This window comes from Mastigoproctus giganteus, chromosome 11, assembly GCF_048544385.1.
Source record: "Mastigoproctus giganteus isolate SK-2022 chromosome 11, ASM4854438v1, whole genome shotgun sequence".
NCBI classification, from domain to species: Eukaryota; Metazoa; Arthropoda; class Arachnida; order Uropygi; family Thelyphonidae; genus Mastigoproctus; species Mastigoproctus giganteus.
Genome location: NC_143585.1, coordinates 1,149,818 through 1,168,009, shown reverse-complemented (window position 1 = coordinate 1,168,009; position 18,192 = coordinate 1,149,818). Strand labels below are relative to the sequence as shown.

The window sequence follows — 18,192 nt, the reverse complement described above, 5'->3', positions numbered from 1 at the left end:
GCATCCGTACTACTTACATTATACGCCGTTAATTTTATTAATTATTCTTTTGATTCGCGCATTGTTTAAAAACGTGTTGCACTTCTTCTGCAAGCTTTTGTGGTTAAGAAGTTCTTCCCCCACTTTAAAAATTAATAACTCGAAATCCATCTTAAAACAGTTTCGTAGTACAATCTGTAGGCTAAATCTTGCGGGGACTTTTAAACGGTAAAAGAATCTCTGCACATGCCACCGTTATTATCCGATAAGCAATGAAGACGACGCATCGCGTTTTCCACAACTACCCGTCTTCAAAATTGTCCATCCAATGTTCGCTGCCACCCATTACGTACTTCAAATCTGAAAAAAAAAAAATAAATAAAAAAATAATAATAAACTTTGAAAACTCGCGTTTCAAATGTCTGCTGGAGTTAAGTCGAGTGATCTTGCGGGTCGAGGATGTGTAAAATGACAACCGATAAAGTAGCCGAGCCATGAAGGCATCTCTTAGAAACTTATTTGACATTATTTTTACTGTAGGCTAGGATCCCCCTCGCCACGTGCACAAGAAGCGCATTGTTGCACAAACTGCGGATAATTTTAGTGAATAACAGGCTTCGATAATAATACGTGAAACAATTTGCGCGAGGGTTTTCTGTAGCCCAAATTCAGCACAGATCCACGAGTAAAAAGGCTCTTCGTCCGTTCATCATCATCAGCCATTTTCAATCCACTGCAGGATGAAGGCCTCTTCAGCAACTTTCCAGTTCCTTCTGTTTTGTGCAATGGCCATCCATTTACTACCCACAAACTCATGAATTTCATCTATCCATTTCCGCCTTTGTCTTCCAGGTTTTCTTCTAGGGTACCATTCTGTTATTTTCTTAGTCCATCTGTCATCATGTCTTCGAGCTATGTGTCCTGCCCAAGACCATTTTAGTTCTTTAGTTTTGATAAGAATGTCCTTTACTTGAGTTTGCTGCCTAATCCATGTGTTTCTCTTCTTATCTAACAGTCTGATTCCCAATATAATTCGTTCCATTCTTCGCTGTGTAGTTCTCAGCTTCTCTTCCATTCTTTTGGTGAGTGCCCAAGTTTCACTTCCATAAGTCATGGTGGGGAGTATACATTGATTCATTATTTTACGTTTCAGACAAACTGGGATATTGCTCTTCAGTATGTGACTATATTTCCTGAATGCTATCCATCCAAAATTTATTCTTCTCTTGACTTCCAGCCATTTATCATTATTACAGCTAATAACTTGTCCCAGATAAGTATATGACTCCACCTTTTCAATTACTGCTCCTTCAATCATTATTTCCCTTTCCGTGGCATACTTGTTCATCATTACTTTTGTTTTAGCCATATTCATCTTTAGTCCAAAATCCTTACTAACTGTGCATAACTGATTAAGATTTTCCTCTAATTCTTTGGGATCGTGGCTTATGACCAAAATGTCATCTGCAAATCGTAAATGGTTTAGGTACTCTCTGCTCACATTGACTCCTTTCTGCGACCAGTCTAATCTTCTGAAAGCTTCCTCAAGGGCAGCAGTAAACAGCTTAGGAGATATTGTGTCTCCTTGTCGAACTCCTTTCTCGATTTTAAATTTGCTACTGTCTTTGTCTAGTCTAATAAAGGATGTAGCACTCTCATATATTTTCTTCAAAATCATAATATATGGAGTATCTATGCCTTGTCTTTCCAGTGCCCGAAACATTGCCTTATGCTGTATGGAGTCAAATGCCTTTTCATAATCCACAAATGCCAGGCATAATGGTGTTTTATATTCATTTGATTTCTCTCTTTTTAGCTGTGATATTACATGAAGGTGATCCATAGTTGAGAATCCTGTCCTAAAGCCAGCTTGCTCTTTCGGTTGATTCTCATCAAGTATTCTTTCTAATCTGTTAGTAATGACCCTTGTGAACAACTTGTAGATATGGGATAACAAGCTAATTGGTCTATAATTTCCAATTTCTGATTTATCTCCTTTCTTCTGCAGCAAAACTATGATTGCATTATTCCACTGCTTAGGCATCACACCTTTTCTAATGTACTTTGTGAAGAGTTTTTGTGTTATGTCTCTTCCTCCCAATTTTAACAACTCTACAGTAACTTCATCTTCCCCCGGGGCTTTCCGATTCTTAATTTCCTTCAATGCATGTTCTACCTCATCAGAGAGAATATCGGGTATGTTGTATGGGTTGCTACTTTGCAATCCATCTTCCCCACTGCTGGTATCATTCCCTCGCTCCTTGTATAATTGTCTATAGTAGTCTTCTGCTATTTGAATTATGCCTTCTCTGCTGTTTATAAGTACACCATCGCTATTCTTCAGTTTCAGTATCATTTGTCTTTCTGTATTACTGCTCATGGCTGCTGATTTAAATCCTTTGTTTTCCCTTAATGCTTGTTCTACTTTTCTTGTGTTAAATCTTCTTATGTCCTCTCTGAGTCTCTTTCTAATGGCTTTGCATAACTCAGTATACTCAATTTTCTCCCTGTCAGTGTTCTTGCTCTTCATTTGTCGTCTTTGGTTCATCATGACAAGTGTTTCTTGACTAATTTTTTCTTCTTTGGATTTCTGTTTCCCTATAGGTTTCTTGAGCTTTATCACTTTCAGAAAGTTGTAGTATTCCTGGTCGATATCTTGGTCCTGAACAGTCTGCAGAAGCTCAAACTTGTTCTTAAGTTCCAGTACATACTGCTTTTTCTCCTCTTCTGTTATCTCAAAGACCTTTGTATTATTTACTCGAGTCAGTTTTTTCATTTCTTTTCTTACATCAATATCAAGTGTACATCTTACCATTCTGCGATCAGTTCCAACATTTACCTTGTTGAGGACAGTAACATTATTCACGATATGTCTTCTGTTAGTGAGGATGAAGTCGATTTCATTAGTTGTTAATCCATTTATATCCACATCCATGTCCACTTTCTGGTTATCCTTTTCTTGAAAAGAAGTGTTCTTATTACTGACAATCCTCGAGATTCTTCAAATTCGACAAGTCTTTCGTTTCTTTCACCAATTAAAAAATTTCCCATAGTTCCCTTTTCTGCGCTGTTTTGCCTTTTTCCAACCTTAGCATTGAAGTCCCCCATAATAATAGTGTAGTGGGTTTTCTGCTCATCTAGAAGACTCTCAATTTCGGTGTACATTTCTTCAACCTCTTCATCATCATGGCTCGATGCTGGTGCATAAATCATTATAATCTTTAGCTTGTACCTCTTAGAAATCTTGAGTATTAGTCTTGACACCCTTGGTGATGTACTTTTGAATTCCAAAATGTTGTTTTTAAAATCTTTATGGACCAGAAACCCAACTCCACCTTCACTCCTTTCGCTGTTTCCATTGGTGTACAGCAGATTTCCACTTGATAAACTTAAGTGATAAGTGATTCATTTCTTCTTCTTGTTTCAGCCACACCGATGATATTCCAATTCACATTTTCTAATTCCTTTTCCAGCTCTAATATCCTGTCTTCACCGATGAGTGATCGTACGTTATAACAGGCCAAGTTCAATTTCCGTGCATGGCAGCCTGGTCGTACCCAGAGATTCTTAGCACCCTCTGCTTCGCTCTATTCCTCTCGCTGCCGTAAGAGGGGGAGTGAAAGCTGCTGGGGACTGAGGGCCATTTGTTTTGTCGTGCTGTCATATGCTGGAGGGTTTGGTCTTTTCTTCCTTCTAAGCCACCTCTTCGTCCATCCACAGTGTGTTAAATAACTAATTTTTGGATCCAGACGAAAAACAGGCGGAGGTCTATTCTTTAGATTTCTAGGGTCGTGCTCCGAGGAACAGAAATCACGCGAGATGTACGGCGAGCACATTCCAGAACCCAAACGAATTTTATTGTGCTCGTGGACGCCGTACTTTATAAAACCCTTCAGAGCACCACGCCAGGGTTTGGTACAATTCAATCCCAAATGGTCTCCTCCTTCGGGGAGGGAGTGCGAGTAGTTCAAATTGATGGCACAAATTGCGATAATTGATTGGCAATTGATAATTGATTTCATGTAATGCTTTCGAATTCTTTTGGTTGTCTTTGTTTGGACCCCCTCCACGGGCTGTCCGAAATCGAGATCGAAATTGGAAGAACAGTCATCCGATGTATCTTGGTCACGGGTTAGGAAACTTTTTATCCGATTTACCCACGAGAGCGAGAGTGAAAATGAACAATAAGCGGGGGTGGGGTGAGGGAGTTCGGTAATCTGTGTCCACTTTCTTACCTTTTTCGAAGGCTTTTCTGACTTCGTCTCGAAGTCCTTCTCTGCGCTGGCCAACAGCTGCCGGACAGACTTTTCCAACTCCTCCCTCAGTTTGGCGCAGTGGCCCTCGAGTCGCGGGGTTCCCCTCTTCACTTCCAAGAACTGCTTCCTCCAATGTTCCCGCACTGCAACGAAAACAAACACGGTCAACGATAAAAAAACAACAAAAACTGTTCCACAACTAACGCTACGCCCGCTACAAAAGGCAGTTTTTATACCCATCGTGATTTACGCGCCGCAGGGTGGTCTCACCGGTCTTTGCGAGATCCAAAAACGTTTGAATCTTGCAAAGCGCTTGCGACAGCCTCTCCATAACATATGAACATATGGAAAATAGGAACATGTGAACCCAAAATAAATTCAGCTCAGTTGCTTCATCCAAAACGTCAGAAGTCTCACCAACAAACTAAACACACTTCAATCCCTGCTCCTCATGGAAGAATATGAAATTATATGTATCACAGAAACATAGTTATCCAAGCGCAACCACCTAGATACACTCACTCAGCCAACAAAGTATAGATCTCTAGAGAATTCCAGAGAAGTCAGACGAGGAGGTGGAGTCGCCCTGGTCTTTAGAGAACGTTTTCAACCCATTAAAACTAAAACCAGCCAAACATCTAACTTTGAATCTCCTTCCACAGTATTATCGTTCAATGATACCCAGATTCAAGTCTGTGTAATATATTTTCCCCCAGATCATACTGAAGACTCAAGAGTGGAGCTACACAACTGGATAGCTACAAACTTAGAAACAAACATCAAAACCATAGTGACCGATGACTTCAACATGCCTACACCACGCCATGAAGAAGCCAAGAAAGAACTGGACGCCATATTTGTTGCCCTGGGCCTCGTACAAAGTATTACCAGCCCAACCAGAGGTAATAGCACACTTGACCTCGTATTCCATAATCTTGACAGCATATCTATGATCACCTCTTCTTTTAAATTCTACTCTGACCACAATCCTATCACATGTGAAATCGCCTTACAAAAAATCACAATTATCACTTGCCCAGAAAAGAAAACCAACCTGAGAGAGAACTAACCTTTTCTACAAAATTCCTAAAACCAGAAATCATCCTCAGACGTCTCAGAGAATTCAACTGGACACACCTATTCACTGTCCCTCCTGATGTAGCCCTAAGCCACCTAGCCGAAGAGCTTTATGGAATAGCCAAAGAGGGAGCTGCAAAAGAAATACGCATCACCTCCAGAACCTCTGTATAGTTTAATCGAACAATCAAGCAAACTTTCCTCCAGAAACAGAAGGCCTACGGAAGATGGAGAAAATCAGCTGATGCCGAAGACTTCAGCCCCTATAAAAAAGGAAGGGTTCTCTTCATAAGACAAAAACGACTTGTCTGCACCCAACTTGCCCTTGATAAGCTGAAAAGATCTAAAAGACTGCAGAAACAGAGACACAAGCAAATAACTATGAAGGAAGGAATATTTAAAGAATGGACTAAGCTCACTTTTCAACAGACCGACCAGACACATGCACAACCCCCGGTTACACTTTTTGGCACTCCCTGCAAAACTCCAATATCACTCCTGACCATAACCCGAAGCCATCTGATGGAGATCGTCAAAAAACTTCCACTGAAAGCTGTTGTGGGTCCCGACCGGTTTCTTCTGTTTCTAATCAAAATCTGTAGTTCATATATTATAGACCTCCTAGTCCACATTTTCAATAAAATCCTAGAAAGTGGAGAGATTCCAAATATCTGGTACACATATTTTGTTCGTCCAGTCCATAAATGCAGAGGACCCCAAGCGCCCTCGGGATTTCATGCCTATTGCCATCAGCTGTGGGTTCCTCAAGATATTTGAAAAAGCAATCCAGCCCACCATTGCAGACCACTGTTTCAATCATAGGCCTCCGTACCTCCACACCGTGATTAAGGGGAGATCTACTAATAGCAATCTCCTGGATACCCTTACCAGAATCGAGAAAGCCCTCAACAACAGGACGCAGCTTGATGTTATCTTCTTTGACATAAAAGCTGCCTATGACAAAATAGGCATAACAGCTCTAATCACCATTCTCCAGCAGTACTTCAACATCACTGGAAGAACCCTCAGCATCATTAAATCAAACCTGGAGCATAGACATCTCATCATCTCACATCGCAACTTTAGAACAACTTGCATTACAAATGGGGGTGTCCCACAAGGGAGGAGTCCTATCATCAACCCTATTTGCAGCAGCGCTGGAGCCCCTCCTGGCATACCAAACTGACTTTCGATCATATGCTGATGACCTGAAACTTTACATCACATCCTCCAACCAAACTCAGGTTCTTAGCACTACCTCGCAGGCAAGTAAAACTATCAATAATCTTCAACAATATCTGTCTTCCATCGGATTACAAATTAATCAAACAAAGATAGTTCAAATGTCTTTCACTTGGAAGAAGTCACACAATGATATCAATCTTACCATCAATGGATCACCCATTCAGAAAGTTAAAACACACATGGATCTCGGATTACTTTGGGATTAGGGGCTGACATTCCAGGCTCTCCTCCTGAACACAAAAATCAAAATGTACTCCGCTATGTGGGCGATCCGCCAGGAACTAACGGGAATTCATGACGCCGACCTGGTAAAGAAATATGTTGTCCGATGTGTCTATCCCATTCCTCTCTATGCCGCAACCATTTGGTCCTCTGCTCCCACAACACACTTCAACAAGTTGCTCAGCTTGGAATACTGGCTCCTGAAATGGCTCAACTGGCGGACTGGCAACCAATACACCATTTCTAGGGCTCAGTTCTACATAAATTTGGAAGTCACCCCATGGAAACAACAGATTGTGGCAGCAAACCTTCTAACACCTGTCAGACTAATCACAGGACGACTCGACGCCCCCGACATCACTGATTTGATAAAAACTCCTTGCATTGCCGGAAGAAATCAAATGGACCCAAGGCCCCCACTCAGAATCAATTTCAACAACTTGAAAGGTTTAAGACGCATGTTCCCAGGAAACACGGTAGAGTAGCATATGTACAGACACCAGAAACTAACGGACACATATACGAACTTACAGTTATGACAGACCACCAGAAGGAAAATTGCCACGACAATGCTTCCTATGAAAAGATGAATTTAAAATAAAAGAAAGTGGGGACGTCACTGGTCCCCTCTCTTGGCATCTTTTACTCCAAAGACAACTGACTGTGAGCACTAAGACAGTGAACATTGAAGAGATACTACGGGCCACAACCGGTGAGGGACTGCCTCAATTCTCTATATTTTGTACAAATTTCTCATGGTTTTGTAATTTACAGCACTTTTGATAAATCAATATCCTTGAATTTAGGACACTTCGTTATTGCACAACTTTAAATATGTACACCCTGTACCTGTAGATTTAAAGTACAGGGTTTACTGCGCACTGTAAACCCTATACCCTTAAATCTGTTTAGATAGCTGCAATGAGAACAGTTTTGTTCTCATTATCCGTTGTATTTAAATCAGTTGAAAAAGAGACTCGTTAGTCTTGAAAGCTACTGCTACTTATTATTATATATTTTATTATATTATATTAAACTGGGTTATCATTGTATGTATATATTTTTCAGAACAGTTTTGTTTGAACCTTCAGCTGACAAAAGATTCCTTCGATATTGTGGAGTCCTGTGCATTGTTACTACAAATTGGTTTGAGATAATGATCGCGACGCCATCTCTCCCAGATCCTCTATCTCTTCTGAGGATAATACAGCCCACTGCCGCCACTTCCGGATCCAGAATCCCATCATGCCATGTTTCTCTGCAAATCTACACATCAACCTCCAGACAACAAAGGAAGAGTCGAAACTTGTCATCTTATCCACAAGGTTCTGCAGTTCTGATAAAATACATCGAGTGATTGCTGATAGCCATCGTCATAATTACAATAAAATATTTATATATTTTTTTAAAATAAATATTAGTATTTATATTCGAAACTTAAAATTCCGAAAAATAAGAAACTATGTCCAACGAATTTGAATTGAATGTGTGTCAATCAAAAGATTTTTAAAATTATTTAATACTTTCCCACACCGTTGACTTTCTCACTGTAAAGGAACCCAACAATGGTGCAACCCAACCTAAGAGGATCAGCGATTTCTGCTGTTCAGCAACACACCGATCTGGGCTCTCCTTTCATCGATCTGAGAGCCCTCCTTTCTCTCATTTCTACCCCACATAGACCACCTGCAAATACAGTTCTGTTGATTCTGGTGGATGCGTAAGCAACAACTTATACACATTCATGACCAGGATGTTGGGTGCAGATGCATTGAGACATGTATCCATCCGGTCATACTTTATGGCCCAAAAGTCTGAACCTCAAGTGCGACAACGCATTTAGACCAATTTTCGGAGGCGAAGTTTGGTTAATGAAGTGGGCCTTATGGAAATTTCGGCTTCCTCCTGCACCAAGGTCCATCCAGATAGCGGCAGATCGAAACATCCGACGTCTTCTTGCCATCATTCACGGGAGAAGACTCGTCTTTGTCTTCAAAATGATGGTTGGCATTATTATCTGAACCAGGCTTTTGGGTTAACTGTGGATGGAAGATCCCGGTCCCAAGCCTTAGGGCCAACTCAGTCCTTCAGATCACCCCAAACTGTTTCAAGTTATCCGATCGGTTCTTACCCGTTCAAATTCTGCAGTACATACACTCGATAAGAAATACAGACAGATCGTACTCTATGGACTTCCTACCCAGTATAATGTCACAGGACGGTGCGGACGGTCAAATGTGACACATTTGACCGTCTTGGCTGACACAAAAGTAATTATAGACCTGTTAGTTTAACTTCTGTTCCCGGAAAATTAATGGAGGTACTGGTTAAAGAACCACTGCAGGATCATCTAGACAAGACTTAGCTCGGACAGAGCATGGTTTTGTTAAGGGGAAGTCTTGCCTCACCAATTTCATTGGATACTATGATGCAGTCACAAAGGAACTGGATGCAGGGAATAACTTTGATATTATATACTTGGATCTTAGAAAGGCTTTTGATACTGTTGCACATGGAAGACTGCTGCACAAATTGGAGCAGTGTGGCATTGGAGGCAAATTGCTGCTATGGATAAAGGGGTGGTTGAGGGGGAGAAGACAGAGAGGGGTAATCAATGGACACTGCTCATCGTGGACTAATGTTATTAGTGGAGTCCCTCAGGGTTCAGTATTGGGTCCATTATTGCTTTCTGTATTTATAAATGATATTGATGATGGTATATCAAGCTTAATGTCCAAGTTTGCAGACGATACAAAGGTTGGCAGGGTTGTCAAGGACACTACTGACACTATGCTGCTGAAACAGGATCTGGAAAGGTTGAGCAGATGGGCTGAGAGGTGTCAAATGAAGTTGAACATTGACAAATGTAAAGTACTATCAAGTACAAGCAAATTTAATAATCTTGGAGAAATTAGTGGAGTTATAAATATCGAAAGAGATATGACTGGATTTGGGGATGAGGAAGTTGATAATGGAGAGGATGAATATGGTGAAATCTACATGTCTGTGGCGAGTCATGAGAAAATAACAGATGCAATACCCGCTGGAACAATGCAAAGAAATTCTGGAAAGGGTAGGCCGAAGAACGTTAAGAATGAAACCGATGGAACATTAACTAGACTAGACATTCAAGACGAAAGCAGAAGTGAAGATTTGCAGATGACTCGTGACTTGGGAATGGTTACTCCATTATCTTCCAGAAGTCGGCTGTTTTAGAGCAGTTAGGCTTTGAAATATGTTTAATAGAACGGATGACAGTTCAAGGGTCATCCCTACCTCGCGGGGTATGGCTATGTCGTCATGCAGTAGATCCCCTCAGCATAGAAAAAGTGCAAAAGGTAAACGTGTGCAAAATTCCAAAGTAAGTACTAGTTTGAAAAACACTATGCACAATGTTCAGAAGGATCTTGACTTAACCAAGACAAAGAGGAATTTGGAGAAGTTGATGAAATGCACACCACCTGTTTCCCTTGGTTTGGCTCCATGCGATGGAACACAGAGTACGCTAGATCAAGGGGATTTTTACCTGGATCGTGCGAGGGAACCTGTAGATTTAGCTGAGAAAATATCTCTTAAACATTTAGTTAGCTTTATCTCTGTCTGCGCAAGGGCCTGGAGGAATTTCTTTTTCAGGAGAAAAAATTCGTTGGTATGAGGATTGTAAATGGGATACTTTCAAGATGGCACGCACTTGAAAGTGCTCTATATGGTGTTGGCATTGAAAATGAACGTCTAAAGGAGAAGATCACTGGCTTAGAGAGGGGTACTAGATGTGAATGAGAAAGAACTGAGAGAACTCCTGATCAAGGAAGACTGGCTTACTAAGGAACTGTTTAATGCTTCCTTGTTGGGAGCAGAAAACAAATGCTTAAAGGATAACATTACATCCTTGGAGGTGAAATTGGAGGAATACAAACAAAAATTGAAGGAATGAAAAGTAAAGATAATGATATGGTTAGAGAACTATATAGTAAGGTAATCCAGCATAGAACACCTCAGAATCAGGTGAACATCGAGGGACGAGGGCAAACTAAGGGCAGAAATGAAAGTCAGGAGTGCTTGTCTTCCTCGTCATTGGATGGGACAGGAGGACATGTTCTGATAGTGAAAGCAGCTGAGGGATCAAGATTGAAAAATAGTGATGAGGTGCGTTTAGCAGTAACGAAAGGGCATAAAAGCGGCTTAAAGACAATTAGGATAAGGAGGCTTCGGAAGATTAGGGATAATAGTGGTATGGGAGATGCAAACAGAAAAAGAGCTACAAGAGGTAAATGAATGCGAGAGCATTAAACGATTTAGCGTGATTCTCTCGACTGCAAAAGACCCAGGGAGAAAAATAATATTGTATGATGTGGAAAAAACGATGAACAAGGAAGACCTGTTAGAAGACTTATACAACAAAAATATACTAAATATGAACATCTCTAGGGTGGAAGTGAAGATGGAGATATTTGTCCGCTTTTGTAGTATTAATAAAGCAAAAACAGGAAATCATTGGGTCCTCCAGGTGTCAAGGCGTATTAGAAGTCATTTGTCACTGCATGGTAGGATTTTCATTGGCTTCGTGTCGTATAAGATCAATGACTTTCATTTAGTTAGACTTTCATTTCGTTTCATTTAGACTTTCATTTTGTGCTACAATTGTCAGGGATTTGGTCATACAGCCAGAACATGTTATCGCACAGTCCCTGTCTGCAGTCACTGTGCGGGTATAGGACACTCCTGCACATTCTGTACTCATCAGCGAGAACAACCGATCTGTTCCAATTGTAGGGCAAAACATCGAACCGGAAATCATTCTGTAAGGAGTAAACAGTGTCCGGAATACTTGAATGCACTTAAGTTGGTCAAAGAAAGATCACGGCAATTTGATAACCTTAATGGCAGATACTGATAATCACTTGATTCTTAATCACAATGCAAACTGGAATGGTAACCTACGGATACTACAGATTAATGCGCAGAGATCAAGATCGGTGGCTGTTGAAGTTAGACTAGTGTGCAGCAGAGAGAATACTGATATAGCCTGCATACAGGAACCATACTTAATGAAAGGTCGGCCTACAGGATATCCACTTTCAGCACGTGTACTCTGTGCAGATGAACCAAACTTAAGAGCTGCAATTGTAGTGTTTAATAAGGACATAGTTATTACTGTTATAAATTCGTTGTGCTCTTCACAGATGGTGTGCATAGGGGTAGAGTCAGATCTGGCATCATTCTATCTATGTTGTATGTATTGTCATCGCTCAATAGACATTAATTTCTACATCAGGTACATGGAACTGGTTCAAAATCGCTTGGCTAGTAATTCAGTAATATTTGCGATGGATTCTAACGCAAGATCAGCATCGTGGTTTGATAGAATTACAAATGATCGTCGTCGTCGTCAACTAGATGAATTGTTGACTTGTTGTGGATTGCTTATACAAAATCCACCAAGTTCAGATAGTACTTTCTTCACTGTTAATGGAGAATCAAATATTGACTTGACTATCTGTAACGTAAGGGCAGCTGGTATCGTGGACGATTGGCGATTAAGAGCAGACTGGGTCTGCTCTGATTATGGGGCCATTGTATTTTCTGTCAGGGATCTAACAAAACTAGTTCCGTCTCAGGAAGTTAAGACGATTTGCTATCGAAAATGCAAAGTGGAATAGATTTGAAGAACCTATTCATGTCCGACTTGGGAATCTGGGTATTTGGGCATTCAATTAGATGTCTGGAGAGAATGCAGTGGACTTACATCAGCACTCTCTCTTGAGGCTTCCAGCACATCTATGAAACAAAAGAACTGTAATAGGATTCCAGATAAATGGTGCTCGAGTGAGTTAAGCCAATTTCGGAAGCACGTTTATAAAGCACGGAAATGGTACCAAAGAAATCGGCGTAACAATGGGGGGGGGGAGGAAGTTAATGTACTTAAATTACTTTATCAGAGGATACGAAGTGCATACGACCGTATGATATCTAAATCAAAATTAACTCCCTGGAGGATGTTGGTTGGAACAGTGGGCAATGAGAACCCATGGGGAATTGCGTATAAGCTATGTACTGGCAAGACTAAAATATATAATGGAGATACGGCATACTCTATTGGATGTGTTGACGAGGAAAGTAAGAGTTGGGGAGAAAGTATGTCTGCGATTTTGGACCATCTGATTGGAGATAGTGTCTTTGACTAAGATGATCAGGAACAGATGTTGATGAAAAGGCTAAATCATGCTTACTCTGAGGTACATGACGAGGATTCCTTTAGCCTGATTGAACTCTGTGATGCAGTACAGCGCCTAAGGAACAATAAATGCCCAAGGATGGACCCCATTGAAGAGCAGGTCATTAAATGGGCTCATCTACTGACACCACGGATCCTTCTTGAAGTTTTTAATAGTTGCCTGCGTGACGAGGTCTTTCCATCATCATTGAAGGATATCTTATTAAAGCTGATACTGAAGTAACCATCTAGGACAGTGGTTTAACCTTTTTTTAATAACGGCACCCCTAAGTAATTTATTTTATTTTGCGGCACCCCTATGTAATTTATTTTATTTTGCGGCACCCCTACTCATTTTTCTGCCTGTTTGATCCGAATCACTCTCTGTATATATCCATATATATATATATATATATATATATATATATATATATATATATATATATATATATATATATATATATATATATATGTTATATGATAGTTATTACAATAATCTGACTAAAAATGAATAGCAATGCTTAAAATGTTATTACAATAATATAATTATAAAAATTACATTTCATAATACGAATTATATATATACAGTATAAAATAATTTTATTCTTTATATATAGAGGTACTAGTGTAAACATCAATTATAGATCACCACAAAATTAAAAAGATACTGTACACCTTTTTATAATGAAATAAACGTATAAATTAAAAAAAAAATAATAATAAGTTTAAGTAAAAACCCAAATTACGTGGCACCCCTGGAATGTGGTTGCGGCACCCCCGTTGACAACCACTGATATAGGCCAAAGAATGATCCACGACCTTATCGACCTATTGCCCTCCTCCCTGGATTAGGAAAGGTGTTTGAAAGAATGCTGGCGAGACAGATTTCTGACTATAGTGGAAAAAACTTAGGCTGGTCTGGCAGACAACATGGGTTTACTCGAGGTTGTGGAACAGAAGATGCGCTTCGGGCATTGCGCAACTATATATTAGGCTCGAACAGTAAGTATGCCCTTGGAATCTTTATTGACTTTGAGGGAGCCTTTGACTCCATTCAATGGAGCAACGTTCGTATGACGATGAGACTTGCAGGCTGTTCAACCACGATCTTTAGGGTGGTAAAGGACTACTTCACGCACCGTACAGTGACTGATAAGTCGTCGGTTGGTTGTATTGTACGAGATGTGACCATGGGATGCCCACAAGGATCAGTTATGGACCACTAATGTGGAACCTAGTTTTGGAGGACTGGTTGGGTAGGGACTTCGAGCATACAAGATGGTGGCATATGCCAATGATCTTGTGATGCCTATTGAAGGAAATTCACGGATGCTACTAGAAATCAGGTCGCAACAGGTTTTGTTTGAACTGAGTAACTGTTGTAAGTTACATAAACTGACTGTATCAGGAACCTAAACAAGGACAATGGTCTTCAAGGGTCATTTTTCGAGTAGACGACCCCTGTTGTGAGAATGAATGGTTCGAGCCTAAAATCGGCAAGGCAATTAAAATATGTAGGCATTGTGTTTGACGGATCTTTGCTTTCAACTCACACGTTACTTATCTATCAGAAAAGTTGAGGAAATTTATTGGGACCAACTGTAGTGATTCTAGTAATCACTACAGTTGGTCGTAGTGATTACTACGACCAACGTAGTGATTACTCGAATCACTACAGTTGGCTGGGGAACAAAAGGTAAGGCGCTGAACTTGCTATATGAACGTGTACTTATCCCCATGGTAACGTATAGGGCACCAATTTGGTTTGAGTGTGCAAGTGGAAAAGTATTAACTGGAAAGCTCACTTCCATTCAAAGAGTAATGCTCCTTAGGATGTGCATGGCATGCAGAACTAGTATCTTATGTAAGGCGGCTCCCAAACGCTAGTTCAACTCTGCCGTGGTACACCGTGATGTTACGAAAGCTCTGCAGAAAGGCCAGAAAGGTGTGTTTTAATGCTATATTTGTGCCGTGATGTGTTTGTTCAGTTGTTTCTGGCCGCTTTGCTATCAGGAAGCAACAAGCATTACCAGGGTGGTGCGTCCTGATACCCGTCTACACCGCGAGGAGGCGGGCCAGAACTGAGCGTTGAACAGCAGAAAACCTCGAGTGTCAAGTACTGAATGCCGAAATCATTCAAAATATGAGCAAATTAAATTAAATTTAAAGGTAGATTAATAAAAATCAGAAAAATTAAAGATAAAAATAAGTTAATAAAAAAGAAAAGAAAAAAAATCATCCCGCACCAGTGTAAGGTGGTGCCAGCAGATGGACCACCCTGAGGTTAGCAGAAAATAGAAGTCAAGAAGACAGGAGGGATGTCACTCGGCGTGCAGAGCTGTAGACATGTATGTAGACATGTGTAGTATCTTATGTAGGACGGCACCTGAACGTCAGTTCATCTGCGTCTTTGTACACTGTGATGGTTACAGAAAGCACTGAAAAAGACCAGAAATGTGTGTAAAATTATGTTCGTGCAGTGTGTGTGTTGTTGTTGTGTTGTTTCTGGCCGTTTTGTCATCAGGCAGGCGATCACCTGGAAAGCCTGCTCAGTGTCCGTCTACACCACGGGGAGGTGGGCCACAACTACGCATGTATCGCGACCTCCCTCCGAACGCTCTGGTTTACCAGCTCTTACTGCCCTAGTATCAGACAAAAAAAAAAATAATAAATAATATAAAATAAAAATGGAAAAATAAATAAAAAATAATAAATAAAAATAAATAAATAAAAACAATAAATAAAAAAATATATATTTAAAAAAAAATAAATAATAATAATAAAGTACTTATATATGTAACGTGCAGAACTGTGTCGACCCCCCAGCTTCGCAGGTCGTGACTGAAAAATTGCCCGTCCATCTGCATTTGGTGTTTTGTGCATTGGCCTACTTCGTCCGCCGTGGCATTCGCTGTTCTTTTCTGAATGTAGAGGTGGACATACATCTTGGCAGATCCCAGGAAGGAAAGGGCAAGAATCTGGGATGCTTTGGTAAAAGTCTGGCAAGAGTGTTGAAGTGTTTCTGATAAAGGGTAGATCACACAAAACGTTTTCCTAGATTTAAGAAACGTAGCCTCAATAAAATTCAAATGGCTTGTCCCAAACTTACAAGCTATGTTCTTGTTGACTGGTCATGGTTCCATTTATGCAAAGATGCATGATTTAGGAATTAATGAAAGATCTAGTTGCTTGCCATTGTGGCGAAAGAGAATCGTGGGAACATATTATGTACAAATGCGAGGAGTACCGCGATCTACGAATTGAATTCGTATCTCGGGTTAGTAATCTCAATCTTATGGCAGAAAGCTGCGAGACAATTCAATTCGATAAACAGGAGAACTTCTTGGCTTTCCAAGCCTTGGCAACTGCAATATTTCTTAGGCGGAAGACTCTTCTGCATCTGGAAGCCTTGGATTTGTAATAGGGATGGTGTAGTGGTAAATTACATAAAGTTCTGTGAAATCGTCGAGGCATGAGTCTGCTATGTCCACTGCAACTCCAGCTCCTCGTGCTGGCATTTCTGTTCTCGGCATTTCCTGGTGCTGCGGGCTTTCCAACAGATTGTGAACAGATGCAGATCTTTCCAATGAAGTTTGGACTTTGTCCGAAATTTAATTATATTTATATTTATTTTTTATGTACTTTAATTATTTTCAGTTTGTTCATATCTAACCTTTTTGGTCATGGCCTGTACTTCGGCAAAGAGGAGAGGGAGTATAAAAGAGTACAGTACCGCTAAATAATTTGTAACTGACAGCGGAGTTGACATTGGTTGGCTGGGACCGTTTTAAGTAATACATTTCAATAATCTTCTGGGGGTCATCCTTTAATGCGTTGTTGTTGTTGTTGTGCAAGGCAGGCCTCCTTTCCACCTCACAAATACATTTCTCGGTGTCAAGCATCGTTTTCTCAAAATAATAACAAACAGACGAATGAAGGATGAAGGCAACCACCCCCCCAATGCACCAGGAGAATTTCTTCTCAGGCAATATAAACACAAAGTCCCTGGCTCTTTCGGTGCCTCCGACGGTGTCAGCAGCAATTGAACGCCAGCTAAACTCCGCGGTTGACATATTATAGGTCCAACAGCGTTGGACATGTAAGATCTTTATTTTCACTGATTGCAATATTACATGTTCAACGCGAGATTAGAAGCTCCAGTCTAGTTTGCACGCCTTTTCCCCCTGTTTCCTGTAAAACTGGGCATCGGAAGGGGTGTCCAACGCCGCGCTTCAAGCGCAGAATTTGGAGATGAAAAAACACAGAATATGTGGTTAATGAATTAATTGTAAAGTTGGTTTAATTAATTACTAAATGATTGTTAAATGCTAATTATTATTATATAAATTATTAAATTAGTCTTCTTATTATATTTATACTTGCCGATACACATTACCAAAGATTTCTGTCCTATACATTTTGTCTGTACAGAGTTTCTCTGCATTTATATTTAAATTATTAAAATAATTCACAGTATTTGCTGGGAAAAATCTCCCCAGAGAGTCCAATCGAGTCAGTTGGCACTTGAGACTTGGTTCTTCCCTCTTTATTCTCGGTCGTATCATCCGGGGGCGAGTGATCACGTTTCCCACTTTCGGCGCATCTATTCTCTCTCTCTCTCTCTTATTTATTTATTTTATTTTATTTTATTTATTTTTTTTTTTAACACCACGGGGAAATTCTTTTTTTTTTTTTTTTTTTTTTCTCTCCTCTGGTGGGCCCCCAGAGGAATCTGACCCATCTTTTGCCAACATCAGGTGGGTCAGAGTCTCGAATTGAGACAGTGCGAGCTCCAGTGAGACTGGCCCACCTTCCCGTGGTGTGGACGAGTACCCAGAATCATCTCTTCAGGTGACTGATGATTCTGGGTAGCCAAGCGGTCAGACACAACAACAGAAAACAGACACATAATACACACAGACATACACTACTTATTTGTGGCCCTTCTACAGTGGTACTCTTCTTCACAGAGATACGAGGCGGAGATGAACTGACGTTCTAGGTGCCGCCCATTACAAAAACACATGTCCACATGTCCACATGTCTCTCTCTCTCTCTCTCTCTTTCTCTCTCTTTCTCTCTCCGTTAGTAGCTTTGCCAGAGTTAAGATGTTTCTAGTTAAGATGATATACTTCCAAGGTGTGATGTCCAGATTGGCAGACAAGACCGCTCTTCAGATGGTAAACGGTTTCCCGGCGA

General features: G+C 40.5%; 1 protein-coding gene across 1 annotated transcript in view; it reads right to left on the bottom strand.

The window, feature by feature from the left end:
- Positions 1–18,192, bottom strand: part of LOC150077636 (uncharacterized) — a 179,192-nt gene that overhangs the window by 10,657 nt on the left and 150,343 nt on the right. Inside the window, exon 9 of the mRNA XM_090385179.1 lies at positions 4,215–4,378. Coding sequence (XP_090241305.1) covers positions 4,215–4,378 — 164 coding nt within the window. The remainder of the gene's footprint in view (positions 1–4,214; positions 4,379–18,192) is intronic.